Raw genomic sequence first — 11,197 nt, 5'->3', positions numbered from 1 at the left:
TTATCCAAGAAGAGACGGAGGATCAATTAACTATGGGTTAGCGATTAAACGACGTTTGTGAAACTGGCCGTGGCATATAGGAAAGTTTCTAAGTTTCAAGTACCTTATAAATTTTTTCGCGAGTTGATACCACTTTCAAACATAATTATAGCGCTCCGACTCTCCTCGCGAGCGAAGTCAAAAAGTGTCGATTGAGTTTGAGTGAAATTCTAAATGGAAAGCGCGACATCCCAGATAGCAATGCGTGTCTAAAAGGCGCCATAAAGATATCGTTAAGACACTTTTTAGACGTACATATCTAAAAGACAACCCATGCAGCACCAAAGCTTTCAGAAACATTGCAACATTGCAATAATGGTTTCTGAAATGTTTCTGGAAGCTTTGGTGCTGTATGGGAACTTAACGCCGTCTCAAACACATCTTTTAGACACTGTCTGAGATGCGTCGATCTGCGTAAAAAAAACATGCCGACTGCGTTCTCCAGAAGGAAAGCGGCCTTATTAATCGCCAGCGATGGATTCCGCAGTTCGCGGCGAATTCGAAGACGCGATTCGAGATTCCCGCCGAGCGTTTCGATTCTCGCGGTGCCGCGTGCCGTCGACCAACGATCCTATTGATCATGTCCGCCTTTCTCCGGGCGTTACGAGCGAGCGCTCACATCTGGACGGGCCTTAATATGCCGATACTCGTTAATATTTGACGCGCGGGGACGTTTCGCGACTTGAAAGGACGCCCGGGAGTATCCTTTGAGCGCGGGGAGGCGCGCGCGCGCGGGGGCACGTCGGGCGTCGGACGTTAATCAGATTCCGGGCGGTGAAAACTCGTGAACTTTGCTCCTCCGCGCTATCGGCGCATTCGGCGCTGGGCAAAGCGTTTCGCGGCCGTCCATCGTCGTGAGCGCGGGCAGTTCGCGGCGAGTAAGAGTCAAATATCGCAAGCGATGGCACCGGGACGGAGCAACGTTATCAACGGCAACCAGCTCAGGAACTCCTCCGGCATCTCGTCCAGGTGAAACGACGGCAAAGCGCGCACCGTTGTCTGCGCGCGTCCTCGTCGGTCCGATCTCGCAAACATCCGAATCATGCCGGTGTCAAAGGGCATTCATCTCGTTTCAGCTTCCGCCTCTGATATCTCGTAGCATTAAGTAGAGTGTCAAAACAGCAGAGCCGCGTGTCCGGAGTAAATACAGTCTAATTTCCCCGTCTCGATCCTGAGAGTCGTTCTTGGCGCTTCACTGCGTTTAGTAATCGTTCGACAGTTTCATTTCCCATACACGGAGCGTGTAAATTTTCTATAGCTTTCTGTTCCACGCGGTCGCTGCAATTCGGTCGGGCCGACGGCAGAGAACGATCCGTGAGCTCGCAAGTCTGTACCCTTGGTCGTAGACGTTGAGGCAAGGCAGAGGGAACCTTGGTAGACTCGCGCGACGTAAAGCTTTTCTCCGCCTCGCCCTACGTCTACGGCTCAAGACAGCCTTAAGCGCTTACGGATTGTTCTCCGCCGTCGGTTCGATGTCTGCACCCGTGGGCATTTGAAGCAGACAGTAGATGAGTTAACGCTAACAGTTGTTACGAAGAGTAGTAACTGGTAACACGGCGAGGACTTTGGCTCTGTTCAGTATGCCGGGACCGCACTTGCCCTTCCAAACCGCCGGTGCTGCTCCACCGCCGTTGCCGCCTCGCCAGCCGGCACAGAGCTACCCGGGGTACAACGATTACAGGCCGTACGGCACGAGCTATGGCTACGGGAGCTACGGAGGGTACGGAGGATACGGCGGCGGCTACCGGGGCTACGGTGGGTACGGATCCTTCGGCAGCTACATGCCGTACTCCGGTAGCAGCTACGGGCACATCGGAGGGCACAGTGGCGACGTGGAGAGCAGGTAACATTGGAGGAGGGAGTCATTCTTAAATATTCAGGTTGACTACTGAAGCTGCGCTCGGAAACGTCACGCGAGTGCCCCAGTGTATCCATTTCATCCTTGTTTACCGTTCGGTGAGCAACAAAGACGAAAAGGTGCACTAGGGCACGTCTTCTTTGGTCTGAATATTCTGGGTCCTCTTTCGTCGCTAACATATTGGTTTTGAAGGACTCTCGTTGGCTGAAAGGATCTTTCGTGACCGCTTTTGTCTCTAGAGAAGAGGATTTGGAGCATGGGTCTTACATAACGGAAATTTAAGACTAAGAAATGCGGCAGTTCTCAGTCTCAGATACACGTGAAATTAAAAAAGTGCGGTAAAATAATAGATCTTGTTTTCTCCTCCTCTTCTCCAGCATTGCGGAGTCTCGAATGTTCGCCTGCGCGAGTCTTCGATCGCACCCAAGGTCCTCCGGCTAAAGGAATCTGCTTGCAGGTTTCAACAGTACGCGGAGGAGAGCACGAGATCGACATTCCGTGTGGTGGAGACCGTGTTGCACACGTTCTCATCGGTCACGATGTTGCTGGAGTCGACATACTTCGCACTGACCAATTCTTTCCGTGCGATTCTAAGCGTGGCGGACAACGTCGGCAGATTGCGCTCGACGATCGGCCAGCTGTTGAGCACGTTCGCTTTGATCCGCTTCATGAAGTGGGTCTACAGGAAAGTTTTATTTACGCTCGGTAAGCCTTTTGCATAACCGGTGTGACTCTTATCTCGCGCCGCATAATTTACCGTCGCTAATGATTGCTCTATTATCAGGTCTTCAAACGCAGAGCGCTGTCGTCGAGGACTTGTGGCAGCAATCGGTGTCGCAGCAGAACGGAGAACGGCCGACGATCGCGTCGTCGACGAACGAACGAATTTCTCCGTGGATGAACGTCCTGCTGCTCGGCGTGTTCGTCGCAATTCCATATCTAATTCACAAGATAACGAGTAACATAAGACAGAGTCAGATAAAAGGTGATTACTTTCGCATTTCCAAGGAGATCAAGAGACCTAACAAGAAATTTAAATAAGTACATAAAAATGCGCGATATGTCTACGTCTCTCGTCACTGAAATCTAAATAAGTACATAAAAATGTGCGAGATATTTTTACAAATAACAATCTACACCTTTCGTCACCGAACTTTCGTGTGTGAGAAAACGGGCTAGTTATTTTTATCTAACTCACAAATAGATTTAATATCGCCAGTAATATTAAACCGGTGTTATGTAGTTTTTCAAAAACGACCTACACTGGCCAATGTTTTTCATTTAAAAAACAAACGACGTTTCGGTCCCGAATTTGGACCCTTTTCAAGTAATCTTTTCACACAATTGTTATTGATCTCGTATCGTACGTTTGTTTGATTGCACTCCTTGGTTGAAGAGTGCAGAGTCAATTGAAGTTGCATTGTTAATTGTACGGCACGAGTAAAAATATCGAGAAATGTATGTTGAACGAGAGAGATCAGGTTGAACTTGTATTTTTATCTAAATTTTACAAAAGACGTTTACGTGATCCAACTCTATGTGGACTTCTTCAATGATTTCTCTGTCTTTAAGATACTTTGATACTTTAATATTACAAGTATATCTGTTCAATTTACAGTTAACGACCCGAAAGAATGGGTGAAGTGCGAGGATCCTGTATGTGTGGCGACAGCCATGTACGATTTCATGGCGGTTTCCAACGAGGAACTGAGCCTGAGGGCCGGTCAGAAAATATGGCTGGCGCCGCGCTCTCTGCAATCTAAGAGCACACCAGGTTGGTTGGTAGCCACCGACAATAGGAACGTCGGTTTGGTGCCCGCCAATTATGTGACTATAGTGGGACAATTAAAGAGGAAATCGGAATCGCAAGGCAACGGAAATGTCGTCGCGCCCACGGTAATTCCAACTTCGGCGCAAAGCGCGACCGCTCTCGACGAACAGACGAACACGCTAGAACCTAACGCCAGCCAACAAAGCACCGATTTCTCTGAAAATAATAATATTAAAGACGATCTCCTTTAGTCGAAATATGTCTGGAGGCTTGGAGTGAAATCTACTTGTACGGATAGTCACGAAGTGATATTGTCTACCTTAAAATAAATATGTATATGGCCTACTATATCTTTATAGGGCATGACTGATATAAAGTAATATTACAAAACGCGCTGTATATCTACTGGGTATCGTAAATAAAACGCGGCGAGGCTCTTTCCGATACAATGATTAAATTACGTGTCGTAAAAGGCGATTTACTAACACTGTTGAGTTATCTCCATTGGGGGAAAGAGCTCGTCGACTAACGTAAAATAAGGACCGCGGGTTTCACTATCTTTAGTTTACACTGATACATCATGTCTTTTTATATTTTAAGTCGCTTAAGTTATTCAAATAAAGGGAGGCTTGTAACATGTTTATAAATTTACTAATCTGTCAGAAGAGGAGGAACGCACGCGTGTCATTTCGCATTCATGTCGGTCCGTAAATGATTTTTTCATTTCTTACAATAGATTTCTGTAAATGAAAGATATCGCACTTATTGTTAGCTGCAATAACGCTTGTGCTTGACGGATACTTGAACAAAATTTGATATTACAACTCGTTGATATTTCGCTCGTATAAATGTATTGTTTGCTTTGCAATTGCTAATGCAAGTCCATGTAAGATAAAGTGAGTTTCATGTCACAAGCTCCCTTTGTAAGTGAATATTCGCAATATGGTGTCACAATCTCATGTGTAAGATAAAGCAGGGCAATACAATCGCGTTTGTATTTGGAAATTCAAACGGATGGCACAAAAATTAACTGCAATATTACGCCAACAAATTTCAAAATGTGAGATGGCTCGGAATTCGAGAATCTCCGCATTTCCATTACCAATTGAAATATCTAAACGTATAACATTTTAATTCATGTTAATATCAAGATAATAAAAAGTTAAACTACTTTAATTAATAAAGTATCTGCCTTTTCCGCTGTCGGTTTGAAGAACCCGATCAAAATATACCAAAATATAAACGCGATTGTTCGGGAAAAGCTACGGTATTATTTCTAATATATGCAATTAGAGTTTTGTACATTTTATATTTTAATTGTAACTACTTTTCCTGCCCATTATTTTGTAATGGAGGATAATTTAAAATTGTATACATGTATATGATATTTATAGCTAGATATTTCTCCGTAAATTGAAATTTAAGGTATTAAATTTGAAATTTGACAGTCCTGATGTATTCTTCAACGCCGAGAACGTTTCTCTTCATGGTGTTCTGAATAAGATTTACAAAGTTTTATCATATGTTAGATAATATATAAAAGCATTTATATTTTATGTTTGAAGAATCTAATTACTCATATTTGCGATTTGTTGGGAAAGGATTATTACGTAAAGGAAGTGTAATAAAACGTTTTATCGCTAATTGTAAGCTGTGTCTACCAATATGCGTCTGAAAAGCGGAAATTGTATCGAGCAAAATTCAATTAATTAGAAATTATTTTGCGCGGAATTTTTTTTTAGATACGCATATATCAATTTGGAAGACTACATATAGCACTAAATATGAGACGAAATAAAGAATGTAACTACGGACTATTGAATGCACATTATTAAGGAAATTACGACTGTTAAAAAATGTTCAACGTGCGCACATTATGCAGACACATAAATACCTACATCTATAAAAGATAGTTTTGTTGTGAAACATTTATTTTGCAAATTCCAAGATGTTTAATTTATAAATTAAACTTGGAATATATAAGGCATACGACGAACAATATAACGCAGATACCGTAATATTTTGCCGACAGCACCTGTATATTAATCATATTCTATATGATGTATAATTTTCACCAAAATTGTCATAAAATATACGCTCCTTTTTGGTATCGTCAAATTAGATTTGACTATTTAAAATAATTCATCCAGACTTCAAACCATATACCAATATATGGACCGTCTTCAGCGAAGCTAATACCATATACAATATACAGAAATTGCACACTATTTTTCCGTATTCATAATCACATCGTGAGTTTTGTAAGCCTGCTTATATCGTCGTTCTCCAAATTAAACAACTATCTTAAACTAACTAAATATTAATCTTCACTCATAAATTATAATTTAAGAACAAATTTTTATAAACACGTTCACGGCACTGATCTCGTTCAACCTTTGATGGACGCATAATAACATAAAATTTACTAACTCACGAATCTTCTACCTTACTTGACTAACAATAAGGCAATTTAAACTGTTCTGAAAGCAATTTAAAATAATTATACTAGCAACTCCAAAAATACGTACATTTGCAACATATTAAATAAAAATCTGAAAGTTAATTGGAAAATATCTGAAACATTTAATAAACATTAAGTTACTCTGTAAATGCTTGGAAATAAAAAAACAGTTCGTGGAAATCAAGTTTTGTTGCAGCTTCAGAGCAATTTAAATTTCCTGAACGAAACGCGCTGATAAATTTCCTAAATACTGAATTTTGTCCTTCGTTCCTCTAAATAAATGAACTTGTGAATACCTGCAACAGTATTAAGACACATTTATTATTCCAAATCTCACACACAAGCAGTTGTTTACCAATCCCTTAAAACTTTTTAACTCAAACGTACGATATCGTCCTGTTTTCAGATCACAAATAGAGAACGGAAGTTTGTCAACTTCCTTCCACGTGAAAAAGTTCATAATCGAGGATTTCAAAATATATATGTATATAATATATACTATGTCTATAGAATACAATTTCTTCACGTTCATTGTCCATGATGTTAGTGGTACCAAATCCACTAATCGATATGGTGCTTTCGTCAATATGCATATATATTATTCAGTCAATATATATACATAACGCACTTTTGCTGCAATAAAAGTTTACTCAATTTCTAGAAAAAGCTAACTAATCCGTCGTGGATTTTGTTTTTAGGAGGAATCTCGGCGCCCACAAGCAAGTTTCCAGTAACATATGACTAACAGCAGGAGACTCGCACAATTTTTTTACACTTTTATATTCATAATTCGTACTATACAAAAACCATACATTATTATTTAGCCCTCTGTACTCCATTTGGTCTTGAATTTTCTTAAGTGAAAGATTAACGAAATAAGAACATTCAAGACTGCTAATTACAATTTAAAAAACTCAAACAAAACAACAGCGATTCGTCCAGTGCTACCGGCGAGGGCGACGTGAGGTGGGAGAAGAAGCCCGGCGATCAGGTGAAAGAGGACGACGTGCTCTGCAAGATCGAGACAGACAAGACTTCGGTTCCCGTATCGTCGCCCGGGTCCGATGTCGTAAAGGAGCTCTTCGTTAAGGACGGCGACACGGTGAAGCCGGGACAGAAGCTGTGCAGCATCGACATCGGCGCGACCGGCATGGACGCGCCAGGCGCCTACGAAGGTGCCGGTCGAGCGGGCGGAGGTGAAACCGGCGCCGGCGCGGGTCTCGGCGGCGGAGCCGCCGCGCTCGGTGGGTTTCGCCGGCGCCGGAGCAGCCGCGGCGGGCCGCGACTCCTTCGCCGCGGGCGCGGCGCTCAAAAACGCTCAGGCCGGATAAGAGACTGAACGCGATGAGCTATGAACGACGAGCGATTATCCAATGGGCGAACAGGTTACATGGGAAAGCGTATACGTTTTCCTATAAAGACTGTACGCCCATTGGATATCGCTCGAAATTGATATGAGTCGCATTATGGAATTCCGAAAGACGCACCAGGACTCGTTCATGAAAAAGTACGGCGTCAAACTTGGGTTCATGAGCCATTTTGTCGTGGCCAGTGCCTACGCTTTGAAAGACCAGCCCGTGGTGAACGCCATGATAGACGGCACCAACATCGTCTACAGAAATTATGTAAACATTAACGTGGCGGTCGCGACGCCGAAGGGGCTCGTCTTGCCGGTTCTTGGCAGGGTGCAGAACAAAAACTTAGCCGAGATCGAGATCGCGCTGGCCGCCATGGGCGAGAAGGCCAGGAAAGGGAAGATCACCATCAAGGACATGAACCGCGGCACCTTCTCGATAAGCAACGGCGGCGTTTTCGGCTCGTTCCAGAGCACCCCCCTCATCAACCCGCCGCAGAGCGCGATTCTCGGCATGCACGGCGTCTTCGACAGACCGATCGCCGTTAAGGGAGAGGTTGTTATTCGGCCAATGATGTACGTGGCTCTTACGTACGATCTTCGGCTGAACAACGGACGCGAGGCTGTCATGTTCCTGAGAAAGATCAAAGACGCCGTGGAGGATCCTCGAGTTATCTTGGCTGGCCTTGGCACGCCTGAATGTCAGAATAGCATTCTATCATACAGAGGGCTATAAATATAACACAAAATGTACAATATGATAATATTTGCGATAACGTGATAACATTCTTAATTGTTCCCCTGTACTGTTATTTCCATTTGCAGCAGCTAACTCGCACAATCGGTGAGAAGAATCGTCGTTGAGATTGTCGGGATCTCTCGTATTAATGCGGTTTCACGTGAACACATTATCAAGTTGCCATTACTCGCAATGTCCCTGAGTCGAGATTACTGTGGGCAACACGATATTCACATCGCACCTAAAGTTACCATTCAGCATCCCCGTTCGCCTTTTGAAACACATAGTCTTTGCCACTTAGATTCATTATACCGTCCTTCAGATAGAACTTCCACTTATTCCGACTCCTCGTGATCTGAAAAGCAAAACGTTGACGCACGTGAAACAACGGACTTTTGAAAGAATTATCATCGTAAGATTTAAACACAAATCGCTCGCATACCTTATCGTACTGACACACGACTACGTTATCGGTATCGAAGAGATCAGTGGGGTCGTCATCCGTAACGTCATCCTCGGAGTTAAGAGGTTCCTGATGCAGACAATTATCTCGTAAGACAACCCGAGTTACGTAAAATTTATTTACAAATATTTACCTCTTCGCGAGCCGCCGCCTCGTCATGTTCTTCCTCCTCTTTTTCATCGATATCCTCGTCGTCGTCGTCATTATCTTCTTCCTCCTCTTCGTCATCGTCGTCAGTGGAGTCACCCACTCCTCCGTCCATCTGACTTATATTATTTTGTTGCTAAAAAAAGCGAACATTATTTAGATATATGTACATGTATACACGTATACTTATACATTCATCTTTTATCCATTATCTTATCTTTTACTTTCTCTCACATCGTAGATACCGAACGTTCTACCTGACTTTGAGGCGGCCTTTGTGTGACAACGCTGTTTGTACTTTGTGTGACCACTTGAAGGGGCTGGTTCACTTGCAACGGAGCTAACGTTGCCTGCCCTTGCAGCGTAGAATTCACATGCTGTTGCAACAGAGTCGAGGCTAAGTGTGCTGGAAGACCCATCGCGGCGGAAATTACCGGGCCAGTTAAAATCGTGTGTAGCTGGTTTGCTGAAGAGAAAAGCACCATGTCACTTACACAGCTAAACAGCAGACGTGCATGCGTCAAGTAAAACAATAACTGCAGTAACAAAAAAATATATTTCTTCGTCATATAAAGCTTTATGAATCTGTGTTATAAAAATTACTTGTATAATATGAACAACTGTGTGCAAAGCACGACTAGATCATCACCTTGAAGAGCAGATGCAGGAACTTGTATGCTTAAAATCCGCTGCGGCCCGTCCGGAACGCCGGGCTGTGGAGGTAAGGTGATCTGTATGGGCACTTGTCGGTCGAGCACAGCCGAGGTGGTCACCACTTGTTGCACCGGTGTCGTCGAATGCTGCTGCTGCTGTGGCTGCGGCTGCGGCTGTGGCTGCGGCTGCGTCTGCGGCTGCTGTTGCTGCAACGTTGTTCCCATGGAAAGATGCGTGTGTTGCTGAGGTTGCGCCGATTGCTGTGGCTGCACTTGTGCTTGCTGCTGGGTTTGCTGCTGAGGTTGCGCTTGCGGCACTGCATTTCCAGCGGATGGTTGTACAAAATGATTGCCTACATTAGCTGCAAACAACGTGAAACATATAACGGCGATTCGCACGCAGAGTGGCCAGGTTGAGGACGAGAGTCACGCGAGAGTCGAGTGGTAGGGATAGAGTGGGGATGACACGTCCGCGCGCGCACGCACGCACGCAGGCAACACGCCGCATATACGTGTGCGCTCGACGCGTGATTCTCGTCCTCAACCTGGCCACTCTGTTCGCACGTGCACGATGCGTTACCATCACCGAATGTTGCATACGGGACATCCAACAGCAGTGAACCACCTTGTACGAGGTATGTCCCAAGAATATCCGAACTCTGCGCACATCTTTGTCCTTGGGCATCCTATTTTGGGAGACAGGTACTCAGTATTTAGGGTGGACCTTTAGAAGTGCCTCCACCAGTCGGCAACGGTACGCAGTTCTGCGAGCGTCGATAATTCCGAGTGTCGCATTTCGCAAAATTCGTTCGAGTGCTTACGGAAGATGAAAAAAAAACTTCTCGAGTCGAAATTGCCGAAGACATCCTGGGGGTCCAACGACAAAGATCCCGAGTTGATTAAAAGGGTGCCAAGTTTTTGGCAAAGTTTAATACAAATTCTCTGCTCGACTCGTCTCAGTCATCGTGAACTGAACTGACTGAACAGCTGTTGGGTGGTGCCGCTTGGCGGAGGTCCTTGTCAAGGTCCACCCTAAATACTGAACACCGGTCTTCCACAATAGGATACCCAAGGACGAGGATACACGCAGACGTCGGGTACGTTCGGGGCAGACCTCGTACAAGTTGCATGTCACTGTGAAATGAAGAACAATGAAAGATTGTAAGCGCGACCTCCGTCGACCGCTCACCTTTGTTAACAGACACGGCTTTGTGCGTGTTGATCTGCGGGACCTGCGGCTCAGGCGGATCTGGATTCGACTCTACGGCCTTGCTGGACATCAGCTTCGTTTCCCATATCTGCTTGAGCTCCTGCAGGACCTGCTCGTCCACGCCCTCGTCTATGAACGACTCTCGCACTCCCGTTATTACGTCCTCTATCACAGTGTTGTACAGTTTCAGCTGCAACACAGTTCACGACGGCGGTCAGGACTCTTGACATTGTAAAATTATGCAAGGTACACGTGTGCATGCAAAGCAGGGGATACGAATTTTCATTGTGTACTTAAATAAATCGCGTCGATCAGGAAACATTATATAAGCGCGAGCATGCAAATGCAATTGAAATAGAGCCAATGCAAGTCTGTACGCACAGGCATTCGCGCGAATTATGTTCCGGGTGTTAATTCTGTATCTGTACGGAAAAGCGGAGCTTTGCCTGCTTCCGGCCGTCCCCTTAAGGCTTGTGTCCGCGATGCTAGAACTTGGTCCAAG

At 44.7% G+C, this 11,197-nt stretch overlaps 3 protein-coding genes across 4 annotated transcripts in view; 2 read left to right on the top strand and 1 right to left on the bottom strand.

The window, feature by feature from the left end:
- The first annotated feature begins 645 nt into the window (after nucleotides 1–645).
- LOC105561187 (peroxisomal membrane protein PEX13) lies at nucleotides 646–5,786 on the top strand. The gene is made up of 5 exons (XM_012010952.1): nucleotides 646–1,008; nucleotides 1,619–1,882; nucleotides 2,355–2,602; nucleotides 2,682–2,882; nucleotides 3,516–5,786. The coding sequence occupies exons 1-5, from the start codon at nucleotides 941–943 to the stop codon at nucleotides 3,917–3,919; spliced, it is 1,185 nt and encodes a 394-aa protein (XP_011866342.1). The 5' UTR covers nucleotides 646–940; the 3' UTR covers nucleotides 3,920–5,786.
- Nucleotides 5,582–11,197, bottom strand: part of LOC105561188 (transcription initiation factor IIA subunit 1) — an 8,843-nt gene continuing 3,227 nt past the window's right edge. The window contains exons 2-8 of one of the 2 annotated variants that reach the window (XM_012010953.1): nucleotides 10,675–10,885; nucleotides 9,482–9,847; nucleotides 9,090–9,298; nucleotides 8,819–8,968; nucleotides 8,665–8,754; nucleotides 8,464–8,577; nucleotides 5,582–6,762 (exon numbers count right to left, since the gene is read on the bottom strand). In XM_012010953.1, the coding sequence (XP_011866343.1) occupies nucleotides 8,470–8,577; nucleotides 8,665–8,754; nucleotides 8,819–8,968; nucleotides 9,090–9,298; nucleotides 9,482–9,847; nucleotides 10,675–10,885 (1,134 nt within the window). In that variant the 3' untranslated portion in view covers nucleotides 5,582–6,762; nucleotides 8,464–8,469. The remainder of the gene's footprint in view (nucleotides 6,763–8,463; nucleotides 8,578–8,664; nucleotides 8,755–8,818; nucleotides 8,969–9,089; nucleotides 9,299–9,481; nucleotides 9,848–10,674; nucleotides 10,886–11,197) is intronic. The other variant, XM_012010954.1, reaches the window with a different exon arrangement.
- On the top strand, nucleotides 7,028–8,467 carry LOC105561215 (dihydrolipoyllysine-residue succinyltransferase component of 2-oxoglutarate dehydrogenase complex, mitochondrial-like; the record flags this gene model as incomplete). Its single annotated transcript, XM_012010995.1, is given in 3 exon segments — nucleotides 7,028–7,297; nucleotides 7,299–7,342; nucleotides 7,550–8,467. Coding segments are annotated over 3 exon segments (984 nt in total), but the record flags the coding sequence as incomplete, so codon positions are not given.

The sequence above is a fragment of the Vollenhovia emeryi genome, unplaced genomic scaffold (assembly GCF_000949405.1).
Source record: "Vollenhovia emeryi isolate VEMERY1.0 unplaced genomic scaffold, V.emery_V1.0 DF939210.1, whole genome shotgun sequence".
Taxonomy (NCBI): Eukaryota; Metazoa; Arthropoda; class Insecta; order Hymenoptera; family Formicidae; genus Vollenhovia; species Vollenhovia emeryi.
This window is presented reverse-complemented; position numbering and strand designations above follow the sequence as displayed.